Here is a 22,994-nt window from a genome sequence, read left to right on the forward strand (position 1 = left end):
TTAGTTGTATAATTTCTATAAGCTGGGGTTAGTTGTATAATTTCTATAAGTTGGGGTTAGTTGTATAATTTGTATAAGCTAGGGTTAGTTGTATAATTTGTATAAGTTGGGGTTAGTTGTATAATTTGTATAAGTTGGGGTTAGTTGTATAATTTGTAAAAGTTGGGGTTAGTTGTATAATTTGTATAAGTTAAGGTTAGTTGTATAATTTGTATAAGCTGAGTGTCGTTGTATAATTTGTATAAGCTGGGGTTAGTTGTATAGTTTGTATAAGCTGGGGTTAGTTGTATAGTTTGTATAAGTTGGGGTTAGTTGTATAATTTGTATAAGTTGGGGTTAGTTGTATAATTTGTATAAGCTGAGTGCCGTTGTATAATTTGTATAAGTTGGGGTTAGTTGTATAATTTGTATAAGTTGGGGTTAGTTGTATAATTTGTATAAGTTGGGGTTAGTTGTATAATTTGTATAAGTTAAGGTTAGTTGTATAATTTGTATAAGTTAAGGTTAGTTGTATAATTTGTATACGCTGGGGTTAGTTGTATAATTTGTATAAGTTAAGGTTAGTTGTATAATTTGTATAAGCTGGGGTTAGTTGTATAATTTGTATAAGTTGGGGTTAGTTGTATAATTTGTATAATCTGAGAGTAGTTGTATAATTTGTATAAGTTGGGGTTAGTTGTATAATTTATATAAGTTGGGGCTAGTTGTATAATTTGTATAAGCTGAGGGTGGTTATATAAGCTGATTATAGTTGCAATGCTGTTTATTGAGCAGGAAGTCCGACTTTGTAAGGCTAATTGAAGAGAGAATACCGACATGTATACGACATCGTAATTCTAGCTAAATATATTGGACACTGAGACGAGATCAAGTATCGGGCGGGAATATCTTGACCTCAAAATAATAATCATTGGGGCAATAGCTAACCATAAGTATTCCTAGTTTCGATGGCAAGGATTGAATATTGTTCAATCTTCTATAAGCACAATGACGTCAATTTTCAACAGGAGGTTAGAATTTGTTTATCTACTAACCTGGATATTCTGTTTTAAACGCCTGACACGTGGCGCAACACTTCGATCTGTGGAGGTCATTGTAACATTGGGCCGCGCGTTTAATGGAACAGCCTACTCCATCTACACATACTGCAATACATATACATTAACACTTATTACATATCAAGGTACGGATGAAATCAAAGACAATGCATACAGATTAATACATAATGCATACGAAGACACGGATAAAAAATACACAATACATACAGATTAATACATAATGCATACGAAGACACGGATAAAAAATACACAATATATACACATTAACACATAATACATACGATGATACCCATAAAAAATAGACAATATGTACACATTCTAATTAAAAAGTGAACTAAAGTGTCATGAGAAGGGACCGAACATCTATTTGAATTCTTTGCATTTTACTGAATGATTGTAATATACATTGATATATTACATTTTTTCCTGGACATTATCGTCATAAATAGTATCTAAACATATCCTCACCTTGATATTATCGTCGTTATTAGTATCTAAACATATCCTCACCTGGTTATTATCGTCGTAAATATTATCTAAACATATCTTCACCTGGACATTATCGTCGTTATTAGTATCTAAACATATCCTCACCTTGATATTATCGTCGTTATTATTATCTAAACATATCCTCACCTGGACATTATCGTCGTTACTAGTATCTAAACATATCCTCACCTTGACATTATCGTCGTTATTAGTATCTAAACATATCCTCACCTGGATATTATCGTCGTTACTAGTATCTAAACATATCCTCACCTTGATATTATCGTTGTTATTAGTATCTAAACATATCCTCACCTGGATATTATCGTCGTTACTAGTATCTAAATATATTCTCACCTGGTTATTATCGTCGTTATTAGTATCTAAACATATCCTCACCTGGATATTATCGTCGTTATTAGTATCTAAACATATCCTCACCTGGACATTATCGTCGTTATTAGTATCTAAACATATCCTCACCTTGATATTATCGTCGTTATTAGTATCTAAACATATCCTCACCTGGATATTATCGTCGTTATTATTATCTAAACATATCCTCACCTGGACATTATCGTCGTTACTAGTATCTAAACATATCCTCACCTGGACATTATCGTCGTTTATATTATCTAAACATACCCTCACCTGGTTTACGTTGCTGTACAGGTTCACAATCCCCACAACAAACTCTTCCGAGAATTGAATTTTTACAAAGTCCCCTCATCAATCTAACTAGCCAATCACATTTTAAGGTCATAAATGAAGCCCCAGGTTTCACACACTGTTCTTTTTCGGGATAATTAAGTATTGACGCCATCCGCACAACCGGGGGTGCTGTTGTTGTTGTTGTTGTCGTCGTCGTCGTCGTTGTTGTAGTTATCTTTGGCCGTATAGAATTTAGACGTAACCTATTAAGGACGCTGGTTGATCGAGACTTTGCAGGAAATCGATTAACGTGGAAAATTCTCGGTGGCTTTGATTGATGTTGTGGCCGCACTATAAGCTCTGTAGAACCAAGATTTCGGTTTGGGTTTTGTTCATGACGATTTCGTTGTCTTTGCTGTTGCTGCTGGTGCTTCCTTCGTTCGCGTTGTTGAAGTTCCCGTTGGCGCTGCGCCCGTAGTTGTTGCTCCCGTTGGCGTTGCGCCCGTAGTTGTTGCTCCCGTTGGCGTTGCGCCCGTAGTTGTTGCTCGCGTTGCTCACGTTGCCGTTGTTCCCTTTGACGCTGTTCGCGTTCTTCCTCTTCCCTCAGACGTTGTTCGCGTTGGACCTGTTCTCTTTGACGTTTTTCGCGTTCTTCCTGTTCCCTCAGACGTTGTTCGCGTTGGACCTGTTCTCTTTGACGTTTTTCGCGTTCCTGTTGTTCTCTTTGACGCTGTTCCTTTAGACGTTGTTCGCGTTGTACCTGTTCTCTTTGACGTTTTTCGAGTTCTTCCTGTTCCCGTAGACGTTGTTCGCGTTGGACCTGTTCTCTTTGACGTTTTTCACGTTCTTGTTGTTCTCTTTGACGCTGTTCTTTTAGACGTTGATCGCGTTGTGTCTGTTCTTTCTCATGTTGTAGTCTTTGTTGTTGTAAACGATATTCCCTTTGCTCCTTTGCTAGTCGTTCATGTTTTTGTTGTTCCCGCTCTTGTTTTTCATGATCTTTCCGTGTCAGTTTCTGTTGTTGTTTTGGTATTGATTCTGTGTATATCACGTTAGCCGACTCGGCTACAGTTTGTTGTGTGTCGTTGGATGGTATTTGGGGGTGACTTTGCTTGGGGAAAATACTATTTAACCTCCTGTCAGCTCCATTTTTCTCTAGTTTTGGAACTATTTTCACAGAATCGGTTTGATTATTTGGTCCTTCATTATTGTTCGAAACAACAACTGGTTGGCTTAATATTGCCGTGTTTGGTCTGATTGTTTGTCTTGATTCCCAATCCCGGTTGTGAGGAATCCCGATGCTTTAGGTTTTGTTACCAAAGGGTTTGCAAAGGAGTGACCTTGCTGTTGTAGTGGTGTAATTGGGCCAAGCTCTGATACTTTAATTCCCTCTATTTTATGTGTAGTAGCAAACGTGTTTTTCTGGTCTTTTTGTTGCTGGGTCGTCTGCGAATTGGGTATAGGTTTAGGGAGAGTAAGGGTAGACTTTGTATTAAATGGCGATGATGCATCCACTTTAATAGGACCTGAAGTGGACGTCTCATCTGTGCTGGAGTTTATTTTCGGAGACATGGAAATAGCAGGCAAGATAGATTCTCGGAGAGGTGATACCGGACCTACTAGTACGGGTTTAGGTTTGAATTGCCTACATGTCTTGCAGCATTTTTTATGGTATGTTTCGTCGGCACATCTTTCTATCGTGCAATTAGGCAGCCGGTCGCCGTACTCACAACCTTGAATAAGGGTAAACAAAGGTATGATAACAATGTAGTCTTTGTTAATTCTGATTATAGTTTCAATCGTAGCAGATTCAATTTTCATTTGACCCTGAAATACATATCTTTTAAAAAAAATCCTATCTTTTCCAAAAGCAAGGAAGTGAAATATATTTCCTATGACTAAAGTATCATCAAATATTCTGCGAATGTACTTTGTATGAAGCTTTCAGTGAATAAGTTGACTACTTTTTTTTCTGTAGAGAAAATACACCTGGCTTGATATTTCTTAATATGTTTTGGTAAAAAAAAAAATGATACAATCATTGAAGTGTTCAAATATGCCTTTACCTGTAATTCCTGTATTGTGCTTTTTACAAGTTTCACAACACAAGTTTTCGTTGTTGTCATGGTAACAAAATCTTGGATCCTTCTCAACCATTCTGCATACCTTCTTTTTCCTATTACCATATTCACATCCTGAAAATCAATGTATTGTATAATCTTTACTGCGTTGTTATATCAGATTTAAACAAAGCAAAAGGGCAATGTCATCGTGTAGACAAACATTAACATATATAGCGTATAATACAACCAATTAGTCGGCGTCTTCTTCATCTTGTTACTGAGATAATACAATACACGCAGTTCTATTAAAACAAATTAAAGATTACTGAAGGGGTTTTACAAGGGTAACTTTGAAGCTGCATATAAATAATAATATCAAGTGTTCCCGTAAAGTAGGCATAGAATTGAATATAGTCTGATGATGTTACATGTAACCACTGTAACTACTAAAGAAAGAGACAGCTGTATAATGAAAGCAAATTACTCGACGTCAATAGTTCTTGCTTAATTCATATTAGAAAGGCCTTTCACCTGAGAGGTGTACAACTACTTTTAGTTATCCATCGAACAGGTTTGCCTGTTTATTAGAGAACTAGATCACTACATGGCTCGCCCGTTTATTACACTACATGGATCACCTGTTTATTATACTACATGGATCACCTGTTTATTACACTACCTGGATCTCCTGTTTATTACACTACCTGGATCTCCTGTTTATTACACTACCTGGATCACCTGTTAATTACAGTACATGGATCACCTGTTAATTACACTACATGGACCACCTGCTTATTATACTACCTGGATCACCTGTTTGGTACACTACCTGGATCACCTGTTAAATACGATACCTGGGTCACCTGTTTATTACACTACCTGGATCAACTGTTAATTACACTACATGGATCACCTGTTTGGTACACTACCTGGATCACCTGTTTATTTCACTACCTGGATCCTCTGTTTATTACACTACCTGGATCAACTGTTAATTACACTACATGGATCACCTGTTTGGTACACTACCTGGATCACCTGTTAATTACACTATCTGGATCACCTGTTAATTACACTACCTGGATCACCTGTTTGGTACATTACCTGGATCGCCTGTTCGGAGACTTTTACACGATACACAACAGAATCGACTGTAGTAGGAATAATAACATCTACTGGGATCGGCATTGACGTATTGAGCGCATGTCAAACCACTGAAATCTCTCCACGCATCTCCATGTACGCATGAATCTGAAATTATATAGCATGCTTTGTATGATCAGCACCAAGATTTTAACTCTAACAAAGTAACAGATTACAAAATATCAATAAAATCGGTGTCGTTTATGGAACAACATGCCACTTTTGGAGTTTTCTTTTTTTTGTGTATTTTTCGTATTTTTTGAAAAGAGTAATATCGTGATATTGATATCATCATATATGGATTGTATTTTTACAACAAGATCATTGACAATGTGAACTTATTTTACTAGAGTATGAACATGCGGAACATTCCATTAAAATATTAATGAATGCTTTTTACCGTCTCTTTTTGGAGCTGTTTCCTCACGAAGACATTCGCCATCTACACACCACTGTAAATAACAATATAATTCAAAATGTTAAAAATAAATAAAGAAATAAAGAAATAAATAAAATATATATATATATGTATTTATATCCATGCAAATTGATCTTTTTTATATTTTGTAATTTGCCATCGTTCAATGGATTTTAGTTTGAATTACGAAGGCAAATTACAAAATATAAAAAGATCAATTTGCATGGAGAAACACAGAGAATAAGAACAGGTGTTCCGGAAGAAAAGGCGTCGTAATAAGGTATATACAGTATACAGCACGCACACACACACACCAAGATGTTTAGTATACAAGCGTTGAAATGACCACACGCTAAGGTATTTAAAACACCTACCTGTTTGTTACCACAGGAGGTACCCTGGGCAGCGTAGTAGATGTTGAAACTAGTATTTGACATAGCATTTTTACAGGCCATGTGTGTACACACTTCGGTTGCCTCACCAAGAATTCCACCCTTTTAAAATAATTGAGATACATTGATGAACATCAAAACTAGTTATTTTACTCCCAGCAAATACATACTAGCAGATTCGTTTATCTAACGAAACTCATAAAAACAACAAATTTAATGTATTATTCATATACAACATGTAAGCCATATAGATATTGATATTCTAAAAAAAAAACGCCATTGTATTTTACATTTACCACTTACAGAGTCCGACCCCAGATGTTGACGGCACTGTTCAGTTAACATATAAAATGTGATATTATGATATACATAGACTAAATCTTTGACATACCCAAGCGTAGTAAGACTCCGACCCCAGATGTTGACGTCACTGTTACATTGTTATAATATATACAGACTATGGTGCTGCTCGTTTCGACACATGCCGACTCAACTTCGGGAGAGCCGGTCATGTGACCGGCGCATTTTCCAATCGAGTGTACCGGCTGTATTGCAAGATGGCGGCCGATGCAATAGCGTTGGCAATGTTGGATATGTTTATGGAAAGTGATAGTGAAGGGGAAGAAATGGAATGCTTGATGGAGGCGACTCAACACCTCACAACGCAGTAAGTACAAATTTTGACCATCTGGTTGTTATCACTGTAATCCTGTTGTTATACTAATAATAAACACGTGTTGTACATGGGATGATTGCAACAACGTTTATATACAGTATCATACTTGCTATAAATAAGACAAAATCTCCTTAATTGCTTCAACTTCACTTCATATCGCTTATCGACGCAATAATTTGCTTCGACTTCACACCTAATATTGCTCAATTGATGAAATTCACAAATACGAAACCTCTCCTCACCTTTCAAGCCGCCATCTTGTCCCGATTGTCCCGCTGAAATTTTTTCGGGGCGATCGGCAGGTCCCGGTTAAGCCGACGGGACGGCGGGATGGCCAATCGAGCGAGTTGCCGATTAGAAACGGCTAAATCGGCTAGACCGGGAAAGCAAAACGAGCAGCACCATATGTCTCTGACCTACCCAGGCGTAGTAAGACTCCGACCCCAGATGTTGACGTCACTGTTACATTGTTATAATATATACAGACTATGTCTCTGACCTACCCAGGCGTAGTAAGACTCCGACCCCAGATGTTGACGGCATTGTTCGTTCGGCCCGTACAGCTGACCAGCTTTCTGTGTAACGTGCGAATCAAACTCCTCTTGGTCATAAATATCCGTCTCATCTGTCAGACAGTTGTTCGGGGGTCTGCGTAGGAAAAAACAGCAATGATATCCCAATTAACCAAGGCTGGTGATATCTTAGGATTGTATTTTCTCCGTTTTAAGGAGAATACATCAATATTGCATGACAAAGAAAAAAACTTTTATCAAAATAATTAAATAAATTGTATGAGTGTATAAATATTTCAAATGAGAATTTTTTAAATCATCAAAAGTCTTTTACAGGATATTAGAATGACAAGGAGGGAAGACTTAATACGGATGTCTGTATGTATGTATATATGTATGTATGTATGTATGTATGTATGTATGTATGTATGTATGTATGTATGTATGTATGTATGTGGATATTGCGCCTCCACACCTTGATTTTGACATTTCTTTTGACCTATTTCAGTTTCATAAGTCCCCATCAAAGTATTAACACTTTGAGGCCTGAGTATATACCTAATGAGTTATAGAAGGACAAAACAGCTGTATTGTGTAATAGATTTTAAGTGAACTCTTTTTAACGCTTAATTAAAATTGAAAGGTGTTAATATCATCACAATGCTAGAAAGCTGAAGAGTTACTAAATTCGATTTAAACATAACCAGGTTATGTCTTAATTTTGATAAAAGTTTATTTAAACAGCTTTTATAGATATTTTATATTTAGATTTTGACTTCCCGTAACACTCATAACTTATAACATGAATGATATTACTATGGTAGTTAAAATTAGCAATGTCTAAATAGTTTGTCAGACGCCTAGCGTGCTTCAATCCGGACTAACAAGCGTGATTAAGATAATATCTAACTTGTTTTGTAATTGGTATAAAATAAATACAGATAATTTAAACTCAATGTACATGTAATGATGATTCTTCATAATTAAATAATAGATATGAATAATATTAATTATCATTAATACATGCAATGTTTTATACAATGCTATAGTGCCTAGATATTTCGAATCTTTGTTAATTTCGATATTGGTATTATTTTACAGTGATGCTACTATATAATGACATGTTATGACAATCAAAAATAAATTACGACAACATGAAATATAACACGAACATTAAAAATAAACTGTAACCATATAGAAGCTAACATGACACTTACAAAGCCTCTATGAGATGATTGAAGGCGTCCTCGGAACACTCGGAGAAGTGGAAGGGATTGAGGGCGTTAGAAGGGGTGGCGGATCCTCCAATGGGGGTCATTATAAAGTTGTCCTCACCAGCACAAGTGTTATTGTGACCATCGTGGTATGCTCCGAGACTACCAAATATCAAACAATCACTCAATTTAAAAAAGGTTTAGCTGTCATCTCCGAAACCAAGAAATATAGGAACAGACATATTTTAAAATATCTGACGAGAATCCTAATGAAAACTTACATTTCTTTTCATGTGTAATCATATATATTAAATACACAAGTTCATTGGTTTACTAAATTTAATATTTCCTGTGATTTCAATGCATTTTACGCATTGTGCAAACATTTCTTTAAACAGGAGGAATTCAAAATCACCTGGCTTAATATCTAAACGAAATGTGTTCTTCAACACAAACATGACTATTACGTATATACCTGTGTCCTATCTCGTGGGTTGCGGTAAGAACACTTCCAAACCCTCCATGTTCCTCAACAACAGATACGCTTGAATGGCTACACATGGAACGCACACGCGCAAAACCTAATGAGACAAAAATGTTGTCTATTCATTTTTTTTCACTAAGTTAGTATTACTGCATCTTAACATGATGATATGCTTGGTATTGTGCTACAGCATTAATGGTCGGGTTTCGTGTCTTTGGCCCTCTGTTGTGTCCTCTAGACGTCAGCAACAATTTGGTGCCCGAGACGCTACACAGTTGATAACCCCTAGACACCAGTACTTATCTGAACCTGACTTTGGTACCCTTTAGAACCAAGTACTTATTTGACAATGACAATGCCCACTTGACCCTGTCTGTTGGAGCCCCTAAGACGCCAGTTCCTATTTGACTATGTCTATTGGAATCCCTGAGAGACGCCAGTTCCCATTTGACCCTGTCCTCTTATGTGCCTTTAATGTCAGTGCCCATTTGACCCTGCCTTTTACAAGAACGTTAAACTTCACATAAATTATAACGAAAACAGTGACATTTTAAAGCCTTGTTTCAAAAGAATCAGTCAGGATTAAGTGACGAGAATTTGCTTACTTCCAAAGGAACATTTTTAACAGTTGATAATCCAACTAAATACGGAAAACAGGGAAAGCTAGATACGAAAAATGTGTGTCAGTGTTAGGGGCAATAAAGTAGGTCTCATATCATCTAAACATTAATCGAAGCAGCTGATGTTTATTATTGAATTTTAAACGCATTTTATATATATATATATATATTTGACATTAGACAACGCATAACTGATTCTAATTATATCCATACAAACCTGTAAAGCGAAATAAAACTATCATTATAATCAATATTTCGGCATTTTTCTTGTCAGTAGCGATGTGTCATACATTTTATGGTACATTAAAACGTGTATATATAGACTAAGTGGTTGACTGGTGGTGACAAAACATAATAGTCCCATTAAAACGTGTATTACCTGCAACCCCCTTATTGGCAAGTGTCGGCCGATACAAATCATACCTGTAATAGAAAAATACATGAAATCAATTTAAATGTGAATAAGTCTACTGGGTCATCTTAGCCCAATATGTCTACTGGGTCATCTTAGCCCAATAAGTCTACTGGGTCATCTTAGCCCAATAAGTCTACTGGGTCAACTCAGCCAAATATGACTACTGGGTCATCTTAGCCCAATAAGTCTACTGGGTCATCTTAGCCCAATAAGTCTACTGGGTCATCTTAGCCCAATAAGTCTACTGGGTCATCTTAGCCCAATAAGTCTACTTGGTCAACTCAGCCTGATATGTCTAATAGGTCGTCTCAGCCAAATATGTTTACTAGGTCATCGCAGCCAAATATGACTACTGGGTCACCCTAGCTCTATCTTAAGGATTATACATCTTAAAAATCGTTTTCCCGTTACGCGTACACCTGCCTGTATTCCAGTGTACGCTATAATTATAATTTTAATGATTATTAGATATATACATAAAAAAGATATATTAATTCAACAACATGCGTTTATGTATAAGTGTCTACCTGATAATGAGTGTGTACGGGTGTAATATATGCATAAAGTCTGAAGTCCTTATTTTTTATTTATGTGCTTGCAAAATTAAAGAAATATGAATAATATTTTACAATAGGGAGAACAGTTATGATTATTAAGACGGTATTATATAACCGTACTGATTTAATTACCCGGTAAAGAGAATTGTATGGTCGTGTCTTGGTAATTCGTGGCCCATTCTGTAACGCCATTTAATGAGTTCATTTAAAACATCATCAGCATAGACCAGATCTCTTGGCTGGGCTAAAAACCTCCGAGTTGTCCATGGCGAAGCTCCCTGAGTCTAAAATACACCATGCTTAGTCTTATAGTTCCTAACATATTTGTAAACAAAATATTGATATAAAAATAACTTGAAACGAATGCATCACAAGAGCCGATATTACTCACATATCCATGTATGAAATTCTGTATATTAATAACAAATAAAACATTTAATCACCAGTAGCAACTGCGACACGCTACGTTTATATAATCACATCTGCTATAATATAGCGCTACCATGACGTGTTAATTTTATATACTACTATATAGTATACATGTATGTATAATGCTAACGAAGACGTGTTAATTTTATATACATATACTCACATCTACTATAATATACATGTATAATGCTAACGAAGACATGTTTTATATACTCACATCGGCTATAATATACCGCGAAACAACAATTTTGATTCGGTTACTGCGTAAATTTTGAAATCGAAGATCCACCTGAATAAACAAAAATTGGCTTTATTAATAAATAGAAAGAATGAATAACTGAAAAGTGAAGCATTAAATACATTCTTAAAGCAAAGACGATTTACCAGACTATTATCAAAACTACATAATGTCACTAGTTAACATGTTTTATAACTATACCTGTCACTGGTGAACATGTATTATATCTATACGTGTGACTAGTTACTGGGGTACAGAGCTATAAATATCACTACTTAACAGGTTTAGATCAATAAAATTCACTAGTTAACAGGTTATAGATCATAAATGTCACTAGTTAACAGGTTATATACTTTAAACATCACTAGTTAACAGGCTTTATAGTTATAGGCTTAACTAGTTGACATTTTTTATAGTGTCACTAGTTAACATGTCATATAGTTATAAACGTCACTAGTTAACAGGCTATATCGTTATAAATGTCACTAGTTGACAGGTTATATAGTTATAAATATCACTAGTTAATAGGTTATATAGTTATAATATAATTTTGTATGAAACACGCATTTTCATTGGATGAAATAATTTTGTTATACCTCCATAACAAAAATTTTGACGTTGCGAAATGTAACGTCATTTTTGATTGACTGATGACGTTGCGTAATAATTTATCACAGAAAAGAGTTCGCCAAAGAAAGTGAAATATCTTGGTGTGTATAAGACGAAATTAAATTATAAGAATTAACATTAATTATATTTTCTGTTATACAGTCATAACATAAAAAACTGGAGTGTACTCTCTTCATTAACCGCTTCGCGGTTTATTTAGAGTACACTCCAGTTTTTTCTGTTATGACTGTATAACAGAAAAAATAATTGATGTTAATCCTTAAATAAGTGTCACTAGTTAATAGGTTATATAGTTATAAATTAAGAACCTTGCTTCAACACGTTACGACAAAATAACAACAAATAAAAAATCACCAATTATAATATAAAATTAAATCAACAATCAAATCTGAGAATAGGGAATATCGTTATTACCCAATTAATAAACAAAAATATCGTCATAACCCAATTATTAAACAAAATAAATTAGTGTAAAGTGTGTATAGAGAATGTCGTCATTACCCAATTAATAAACAAAATAAACTGTTGTAAGTGTTTATACAAAGTGCTGTCACTACCCGTTTAATAAACAAAATGACCTGGTGTTAAGTATGTATAGAGATGTTGCCATTACCCCGTTGATTACGTGAGCCATGTACTGCCGGATCTTTGACTTGGCGTCGATGTCTCTTTCAGCTGGAGTAGTCTTGTCACTTCGTCTATACCAACTGAAACGTTTAATACGAGTACATAGCAAACGAGTTAATACCATAACGAGTACATACCATAACGAGTACATACCATAACGAGTTTATACCATAATGACTACATACCATAACGAGTACATACCATAACGAGTTTATACCATAACGAGTACATACCATAACGAGTTAATACCATAACGAGTACATACCATAACGAGTTCATACCATAACGAGTTTATACCCTAACGAGTATATACCATAACGAGTACATACCATAACGAGTATATACCATAACGAGTACATACCATAACGAGTACATACCATAACGTGTACATACCATAACGAGTACATACCATAACGAGTACATATCATAACGAGTACATACCATAACGAGTATATATCATAACGAGTACATACCATAACGAGTACATATCATAATGACTACATACCATAACGAGTACATACCATAACGAGTATATACCATAATGACTACATACCATAATGACTACATACCATAACGAGTTAATACCATAACGAGTACATACCATAACGAGTTCATACTATTAAAGTTCGTGATATTACGAGTTTGTTACATCACGAGTTCCAAATATTACGAAAATTTGAATGAAATAAGGAAAACAAAACTGGTGTCAAAGTATTATCAGACATCATGCCATCAACAAGATATTAGTAGATCCGAGGTAAATCTGGTAATAAACACGCTGTTTTATTATTGTGATTCAGGGTAATGCCGTGCCTGATTATACTCACGTTTGGTAGATACTGAAATCAATGATAACAATCAGACCCATCTGGTAAGGGGTGGAAGACAAATTCTTTCTCCGTTTCCATTTTTTGCGTTGTCTCTTCTTTTCATCTGTATCAGATGTCCTTCTCCTCATTTCCATGGTAGCGCTGGCAGGGTTCATGAATTCGCTCAGGTCCAGTACTCGGTCCACCAATTGCATGGACTGTGCATTGGCCCCGTTGTTTACCGAATCGGTACCTAAGTACAGACCATAAAGACGCATGTCGTCAACGCATTTACGCCGTAATTCAATGACAATTCCTACGACTTTCTGCTGAAAGGTATATTCCTGCCAAGCACAGTTATTGGTCTCAGAACAGTGTATATCAATACTAAATGTAGCAAAAAGCTAAAACAAAATAACCTTTTATCGTGCCAATTGTATGCTTGATTTATTTGCATAACCTTAGCTCTACGCAGTAGCGTTTCGCGCTTCAAAATGTATATTCATACATTACACTATTGACCACGGATTCAGACACTTACTAGAATCGAAATCGTTTTTGACTGGCTTGTCTTGTTTCGTCGAAATACAGAATATAGTCTTCCTCCTCTGCGGCCATTCACACTCCTTTTACGTCGCAATGGTGAATCTTCAGTAAGGGGTTCCAGGCCGTATTCTACGTCCTTCACGTAGAAACTACCCTCCTGTAATAAGATAAGGTTACTAGGACTAATACAGCTATAAAGGTGTTAACAGATGATATGCTCTTTATCCCTGTGCCTTTAAAGGAACCATCTATTATCACAAAATACAAAATAAAACTTTTTTTTATAAGCTAGTCCACTATTTACATAGCGTTACACACATTTTCCTACAACATAATGTCAATTAATAAGATGAAATACGCCAATAAAAAGGGATATTGATTATGAAATACTCAGACAAAAACAGTAGTATAGACTTATGTAAATGACGATATGTACCCAAACAGACATATACCTAATTACGTACGGGAAAAGTATTGACACATAGGACTCTACAAAATGGATTTATGATCAATTATTATCAACGGAAATTAATTAAAGTCCCGATATTTGTGTCAGTTACATGGTTTACGACAAATGTTTTTGCCTGTTCATCTTTTTCATGCTTGACGAATGTTTCTAATAAACATATCAATCACTTGTTTAGGTTGCTGTAATGATTTTTTATCTCTTTTGATTAATAGAAACCAACTACAAGAAATTTCTCAATGAAGCCATGTGGAAAACTCCTTTCTGAAGATTCGAAGATCCGAGATATAACAAAATATGAAAACTCCTCAATTTCTCTTTGAATGCTAAAATGTATATTGCTGTTTTGCTTAAAATAGGGTTAAATCTAGAAAATTGTGAACATGATAACCCAAACGATATTATCTCTTTTTCATCAACGATACGACTGATTTAGGTATAGCTGGGGAAGGAAAACACAGGTTGCCAAGGTTTACTTGGTATGTTGTTTATAGTTAATGTGATACACGACGCACCCAACAACCTGTACAATGACATGCATTAAAGACTGCTTTATTCAGATGATCTATGAATTATCAATTTGTAATTTGACAACTGTTTCATGCCCCGTTCATCCAAAATGCGTGCTGATGACCTTGGATAGAGTATCATATATTACAACGCTATAGACTTATTCACCCCAATTAAATATTCAAGAAAAAGTGTACCAAGCATGCCATAGCTGATGAACCTGCCAGAGTTCTGACACATGAAGGGACCTGTTTTTATATTTTGATTGTGTATGTCAAGGTGAATGTTATTCCAATAGAAGCGCTGGTTTAGAATAGTAGTATGTACGTCGGGTTCATTACATTCCAACCAAATCACCCAATGCTCATTACCGACATCATAAGAAAACTTACATGTATTGATGAAGAGGGGGAGTAAAGTCTAACATTTGTTATAAAGAAAGTACAATCCACCTTTATTGATTAAGATTGAAGTACAATCCATCTTTATTGATTAAGATTGAAGTACGATCCTCCTTTATTGATTAAGATTGAAGTACAATCCACCTTTATTGATTAAGATTGAAGTACAATCCACCTTTATTGATTAAGATTGAAGTACAATCCACCTTTATTGATTAAGATTGAAGTACAATCCACCTTTATTGATTAAGATTGAAGTACAATCCACCTTTATTGATTAAGATTGAAGTACAATCCACCTTTATTGATTAAGATTGAAGTACAATCCACCTTTATCGATTAAGATTGAAGTACAATCCACCTTTATCGATTAAGATTGAAGTACAATCCACCTTTACTGATTAAGATTGAAGTACAATCCACCTTTACTGATTAAGATTGAAGTACAATCCACCTTTATTGATTAAGATTGAAGTACAATCCATCTTTATTGATTAAGATTGAAGTACAACCCACCTTTATTGATTAAGATTGAAGTACAATCCACCTTTATTGATTAAGATTGAAGTACAATCCACCTTTATTGATTAAGATTGAAGTACAATCCACCTTTATTGATTCAGATTGAAGTACGATCCACCTTTATTGATTAAGATTGAAGTACAATCCACCTTTATTGATTAAGATTGAAGACAATCCACCTTTATTGATTAAGAGAGAAGTACAATCCACCTTTATTGATTAAGAGAGAAATACAATATACCTTTATTGATTAAGAGAGAAATACAATATACCTTTATAGATTAAGAGAAAAATACAATCTACCTTTTGTATTTCATCATTTGTTTATGCTTGTTTTAATAAACCTACAGACATTACTACATGTTTTGCCTTTTAAGAAACAAGCAGATGTATTGTGCAGTTTTTATATTCTTTATTATGTGTACACACTCGTATGAATCAGATTTCAATGTTATTTTTACTCTGGTATCTCCTATGCCTTCTTCGATACAGTAGAACCAAAAGGAATTAAACTTCACCATACAGCTGTTTTATCATTCTCGAATTCTGAAGTGATGCTACATTTATTAATAATGTAAGTGTCTGAAGTGATCATTGAAGGCGACCAAAAACACGAAAAAGTTCAAAAAGTTCAAAAGGTTCAAAAGGTTCAAAAAGTTCAAAATGTCAAAATAAACATAACAATCTAAAAGAGTAGGTGCAAGGGACTTTAACGTTTATTTCAATATTGGATTTCAACAAAATGTTAAGTCCACGTGTAGTGAACTGTAAATATAAACATGAAAAGAAAATAAGGGAGTACAGTTTGCGGATTAAAACATCTACCAGGTGTGTCTATTACCTGTATTAAAACATCTACCAGGTGTGTCTATTACCTGTATTAAAACATCTACCAGGTGTGTCTATTACCTGTATTAAAACATCTACCAGGTGTGCCTATTACCTGTATTAAAACATCTACCAGGTGTGCCTATTACCTATATTAAAACATATATCAGGTGTGCCTATTACCTGTATTAAAACATCTACCAGGTGTGCCTATTACCTGTATTAAAACATCTACCAGGTGTGCCTATTACCTGTATTAAAACATATATCAGGTGTGCCTATTACCTGTATTAAAACATCTACCAGGTGTGCCTATTACCTGTATTAAAACATCTACCAGGTGTGCCTATTACCTGTATTAAAACATCTACCAGGTGTGCCTATTACCTGTATTAAAACATCTACCAGGTGTGCCTATTACCTGTATTAAAACATCTACCAGGTGTGACTAGTACCTGTATTAAAACATCTACCAGGTGTGACTAGTACCTGCAATCACAAAGGGTTGTACATTCTTAATATATGAATTATACATGGACTCGAAGAAAACCTGGTGACATCACTATCGCGTTTTTATGATTATGTCAAATAAACCTACATGAGTTTATCATTTGTATGTCTGGAACAAAGCAATGCCATTTAATGAATAGATGTGTCATTGAGACTGAATTCCTGTGTTCTAAATTACAGTGTCAGGTGAAATCAAAGGCATGCATTGTGTCTGGAATTGTTTATGTCCTAATACGTTTTTGATCTGACAATAATCTCCTCGCTTGTAATAATCCACTGTGTATTGCTGAAGGTCACTAATGGAATGTTGATCACGAAACTGTTGATTGGTTTATGATTTAATCGTGTTATGCTTATACAATATGTTAATATTTGAATAATTCTTTTGTATCACAATTGAATCAGTTATTTAGGCGGAACACATTAGTGAAGGCACGGCGGTGAACCTACTTTGGTAAAAATTCGACATTTTCGAACAGGATGTGACTAAGTGCATTTGTAAGATGTTAAATATTATAGGAACTTATATTCCAACATCAACTGTTATGTATGGTTAGATTAAGTATATAATATGTTTAAATAACTATTATAATATGTACAAAAACCCCATACAGTTACACAAACATGAATGAGGGCTGATTGATAAGTTGTGAGCGTCATTTTGAAGGATCTAAATTTAGCTGAAAATATTGTATTATTTTTCGACATAATCCCCTTCAGTATCTATACACTTTTGCCAGTGGTGTTGAAGGGCCTCAATGCCACTTTCATTGAGCTGTTGAGATGCAAGTCTGACGAAACGAGATCTGGTGAAAAAGGCGGATGCTCAATCAATTTAAAGCCACAATCGTGAATGGCAGCCATAGCAATGACAGACTCTTTCACCCTAACACTAACCCTAACCGATTTTGTCCATTTTGCAAAAGCCGCTTGTCTTGTTTACTTTAGAGTGCTACCTCGTTGATATAAACCAAACGCGACCAGTCCATGGGTACCTGGTCCTTTATAGTTAGAGAATACTAGGACTTCAAAAGAACATTCTTCAGTACCTCCTTCAATCATCCCTCATTAATATTTCATAAACGAAGCCACACACACAACTTTGAAAACTTGTTACAAACTGACGAGTGACGAGTCTGTTGTTTCATGTTTTATAGAACTCGGGAATCTAGATAGGGCGTTGTCTAGATGAGATGATGTCTAGATTGGGTGATGTCTAGATAGGGTGATGGCTAGATAGGGTGATGTCTAGATAGGGTGACGTCTAGATAGGGTGATGTCTAGATAGGGTGATGTCTAGATTGGGTGATGTCTAGATAGGGTGATGTATATAGTGTGATGTCTAGATAGGGTGATGTCTAGATAGGATGATGTCTAGATAGGGTGATGTTTAGATAGAGTGATGTCTAGATAGGGTGATGTCTAGATTGGGTGATGTCTAGATAGGGTGGTGTCTAGATAGGGTGATGTCTAGATAGGGTGATATCTAGATAGGGTGATGTCTAGATGGGGTGATGTCTAGATAGGGTGATGTCTAGATAGGGTGATGTCTAGATAGGGTGATGTCTAGATAGGGTGACGTATAGATTTGGTGATGTCTAGATAGGGTGATGTCTAGATAGGGTGACGTATAGATTTGGTGATTTCTAGATTGGATGATGTCTAGATGGGATGAGTCTAGATAGGGTGATGTCTAGATGAAAAAATATAAAACATTATATTTGCTATCTGCCTGGTTTTCTCGAACTAGAACTATTTCATATGACATTCCAGTATATTAAATATACAAATCATCTTATCTAATAAGACGTAGATAATGTGTTTGTCCTGGTATCGTCAGTCAAGACAAAACTATATTGTTGTACTTACCAAGACAGGGTCACAGTGACCCACTTCGAATCCATCACACGTCATCATGACATTAGCCCCAGTGTCCTTGTCTTGATAAAATGCTATGTTCTGCAATAGATCACAGGGTGATTAGGTAATTATCAGGCTTATTGGTCACCTGGATATAGCCAACACATTTACACTGAACAGTAATGATATTAGTACTGTTTAAACTTCTTATCTCGTTCTGGAAAATTTTCATGGAAGGATAATATTTTGATTATTTTCTTAAGCAAGAAAAAAGTTTGATTCGTCTTTAGATTTTATAAATATACAATATGTTGTTCTCGCGTAGGATGACTTTCAGAAACATCAATGGTGACATTTTATCGAATACGATTTATTAATAAATAATTAATTTTTCTTTGTTTTCATGGTAAATACTTAAATGTGATTGGTAGAAAAATTCTTTTCATTCTTCTACGAAAGAAATTCCGAGAATGGCGCGAAAAATGTGACGTCATAATACGACAATTGACGTTGCGTATTGATTTGAGAAAAAGAATCCCATTTAAAACCAGTAAAATTGTATATAAACATGTTTAAATTAGAAAACCATTTTCAAAAATTAATTATAAGCGTTGATGTCAATGTTTTTTTTTAGTTTCATCGGGGTATGAAACAAATTTTGTTTGCAAACTGTATGAATCCGCGTACGCTGATTCATACAGAAGTTTGCAAACAAAATTTGTTTCATACCCCGATGAAACTAAAAAAAAATGACATCAATGCTTAAATGTTTATCCGAATAAAGATTTTGTCAAAAGCATGAAGAGAATATTTTGATAAACATTTTATTCGAATATGATTTATTACACATGCATGTCCTAGTAAAGTTTCTGCCAAAGACATGAAAGGATAACATTATGATAAATATCATACCGAATATGACTGTCAGAATAAATACTTAAATGTAATTATACTGTTCCTACCCCTTCTATTGGTATCTGTTGCTTCCTTAGAACAGGCTGTCCTGCTTTGTTCGTCCTAAGTACATATACGCTCCGTTGTTCATTCAAGGCTCTGTTCATACCCAGTTTTAGATCCACGTTGTTGGTGTCGTTCTGTAGTAGGCTGATTGTCATATTTAATTTGGGTGGCATGGAGGGGTCCTCACTTTCGTTTATAGGGAGGTTATCCTCCACAACGGCGACTTCCAGTATGTCTAAAAGCAAATGGTATCAAAAATGGCATATGATTTGTCGGTTATTTTCTTACTGTTGGATTAAACTCTTAGAGGAACACTTCTCAATAACCGATGGAAATCTATACTTTTTTGTGTACATGTATTCTGCCCTCGTTGAATAAATGTTGAGTTTTGAGACAGAGTCACCGTTATAGGCCTATTGTAGACAAAACAACGTTGATAATCTGATGGTGATTCGCTTCTGTCTTAGCAAACGGTGCCTTCAATACAAAAACAAAGACAAAAACAAAAACAAAAACAAAAAAAACGTGCAAACTTTGCCCATACACAGAGTCCACAAATATGTTTAAATGTGAAATCAACAGCAAAGTTTATGACATATTACAAACACTGACATGAAAATCAACCAATGATGTATATCACATTTCCTGCAAAACAAAAGTATGTCGGGGAAACCAGTACATGGCTAAACATCAGAACCAACAACCACCGTTGTTCCATCAAACAAAACAAACCAGAACTTCCCTGTAGCAAGACACTTTAATGATCTAGTCATAGTTGTAAGGATATGTAGGTGGTTCCTATTGACCATGGTCCTACCTGGAATGAGACGAAGCGTCGCTCGAGGTTAAGATACTGGATTACCAACCTACAAACCCGCTACCATTTCATTAATCATTTAATTTGTTAAAATTTTCTTAATTTCTTACTTTTTCGTTTTGGGGACAACCCCCTTCAACATTCCTCATAGATCTCGCATTCCATTGCTGCACTTCGAGACTCAAATTTGGCCGCCTCCCGTCGTCAGATTTTTTGGAGGTTGCTACGTTTACTTTTAGTACGTTATGCCATTTTAGTACGAAACGTCTGTTAACATTTCAGCATCTTCACGCGCGAGGAACACATTCTTACATAGCGTTTCATCATAGAACATGGGTCTGTACATGTCACGCTAGCCTCCGCCTTTGGCCCACGAAAGCCGAAAGGTTCATGGTTGTTTTTAACTACTATATATATTACCCTTACTGCATAGTATCGTATTTCTAGTACTACTTATATACAATGTGATTGTGTTTGTGTTTTTTTGTGTCTTAATGAGGGGCGGATTTCTTCGAAAATGTGACATTTTACGTTGTCCACACTGTTGGAATGACTTCATTTTTCATTTCAACATATTTTATTGATAATCAAATGGATTGAACATCAGGCTAAGCCTATATTAAAGTTCTCTCCATAAATTATTACATTTATTTCAAATAATTAGTATTTGGTTATTAGTCAAGAATGGAAATTACAGTATATATATATAGAAAGAGTATTTGTGAATAATATATTACGATAATCTTATGTATTTTCTTATAATAATTTTGAAATTATTGTTAAATATTTATGAGAACTCGTTTACTATGCAGGAGAGAGACAAGTGACTGATCAACAACAGAGTTTCTGACTTCATTGTCTCCTAGTTTATCTAACCGATGTCCTCCGTATAGCTAATAGATGTTAATAGTGGAGCTTAAAGATATACATAGTGTATAGATAACTGCCTTGCAGACTTTTACTAACTGGTGGCATTCAATATATATCGTTCCGTAGAAATACATTGATTCTCATGTGATGAATGGAACTTGTATATAACTGTTTTGAGACACTGTGTTATAAAGTTCTGTTTTATACCCTGTATATTGTATCAAGGAATATCTAATTCAGTTAACCAAAATACGAAATAAAAACCCTTTCAAGAATCAACAATAATAACAGGACATCCATCGGAAACATTATGACAAATAATACCAAATTCCGTAAGATTAAGCCTTGTGTCACAGAAAGACATGCATTTTTCTAAACAGGGCTTCTCATCCGTCATTTTGCCACATCGACTCCAGGAAGTTATGTAGGTCACCGGAGTATATGATTCATTCATTTAACGACTGATGACAATAACGTTCCAGTAAACTAGAATACGAACACTAGACAGACAGGAGGTATTGTGTATCAAATATATATTTAAATTTAAAGGATAGCTAATCAAACCTAGTCGTGTTTCTTAGTTTTTGGAAGCTAATCAATCTTGTCCTCAATTAAAAGCTGTCGATTCCTCCTAATGCATCATAATGTGTGCTCATCATCAATATCAATTGAGATTGATTTAAAGGAAGAAATGAAAAGAAAGGAACAATCATACAGATCCGAGTATATCTATATGACAATATCATGTATAATGTAGCTGATTGTAATATGTTTATTGTCTTACTGAGATAAACTAGACTAAGTCACACCTGCAATAAAGAACAGCGTTCAACGATTACCAATAGTATGCCACTTCATCTATACATGTTTTAAACACAGTGAAGAACTTTTATCTCAATCAAATGATTCTATTTATATTTGAATTAAGAAATTCCGACTCTCCAGAGGTTATACTTTAACAATAAAAGTACAAGATCGATGAAGAAAATAATACAGTCTTTGAAGTCACCTTGTGTGCCTGTGTATGCAAACCATAACCAATTAGTGAACTCCAGACTAGAAGGAAAGGAAATAAATTATGAATTACGGAATTGTGTTTGCTTAAAGCGATGATAAGTAATGAAGGAAGTATATCTGTTACTCCACAACACAACCTATAGATTTCCATCCCGTGTACAATCCGAGAACAGCTGATAAAGGAGTTTACAAACAGCAATGTTTATTTTAGGATAAAACAATTAAAAACTTAAAAAAAAATAGAAAAAGAAAAAAAATGAAT

The 22,994-nt window shown here is 35.0% G+C and overlaps 2 protein-coding genes across 2 annotated transcripts; both read right to left on the reverse strand.

Annotated features, from left to right (window-relative positions):
* Positions 1 to 1,029: 1,029 nt before the first annotated feature.
* On the reverse strand, positions 1,030 to 3,347 carry LOC117335901 (trichohyalin-like). The gene is made up of 3 exons (XM_033896169.1): positions 3,332 to 3,347; positions 2,193 to 3,236; positions 1,030 to 1,145 (listed from the first exon to the last, which is right to left on the reverse strand). Exons 1-3 carry the CDS (start codon positions 3,345 to 3,347, stop codon positions 1,030 to 1,032), a joined length of 1,176 nt encoding a protein of 391 aa, XP_033752060.1.
* On the reverse strand, positions 3,317 to 22,112 carry LOC117335902. Its single transcript, XM_033896171.1, has 17 exons — positions 22,040 to 22,112; positions 20,031 to 20,263; positions 19,078 to 19,167; positions 13,967 to 14,128; positions 13,444 to 13,769; positions 12,603 to 12,696; positions 11,339 to 11,410; positions 10,825 to 10,976; positions 10,100 to 10,143; positions 9,092 to 9,197; positions 8,620 to 8,778; positions 7,394 to 7,538; positions 6,197 to 6,316; positions 5,805 to 5,856; positions 5,366 to 5,512; positions 4,265 to 4,393; positions 3,317 to 3,931 (listed from the first exon to the last, which is right to left on the reverse strand). The coding sequence occupies exons 1-17, from the start codon at positions 22,110 to 22,112 to the stop codon at positions 3,432 to 3,434; spliced, it is 2,604 nt and encodes an 867-aa protein (XP_033752062.1). The 3' UTR covers positions 3,317 to 3,431.
* Between the last annotated feature and the right edge of the window lie 882 nt (positions 22,113 to 22,994).

The sequence above is a fragment of the Pecten maximus genome, chromosome 10 (genome assembly GCF_902652985.1).
Source record: "Pecten maximus chromosome 10, xPecMax1.1, whole genome shotgun sequence".
NCBI lineage: Eukaryota > Metazoa > Mollusca > Bivalvia > Pectinida > Pectinidae > Pecten > Pecten maximus.

Bases quoted from the DNA above. Each gene is read 5' to 3' on its own strand.
- LOC117335901 (XM_033896169.1), bottom strand. The intron at 1,146-2,192 runs GTATGTTTAGAT...TATGTATTGCAG, and splicing joins GCAACGTAAACCAGGTGAGG to TATGTGTAGATGGAGTAGGC.
- LOC117335902 (XM_033896171.1), bottom strand. From the start codon at position 22,112: ATGACGGATGAGAAGCCCTGTTTAGAAAAATGCATGTCTTTCTGTGAC. The intron at 19,168-20,030 runs GTAGGAACAGTA...GATCTATTGCAG, and splicing joins AACAGATACCAATAGAAGGG to AACATAGCATTTTATCAAGA. The intron at 14,129-19,077 runs GTAAGTACAACA...ATCTTATTACAG, and splicing joins GTCACTGTGACCCTGTCTTG to GAGGGTAGTTTCTACGTGAA.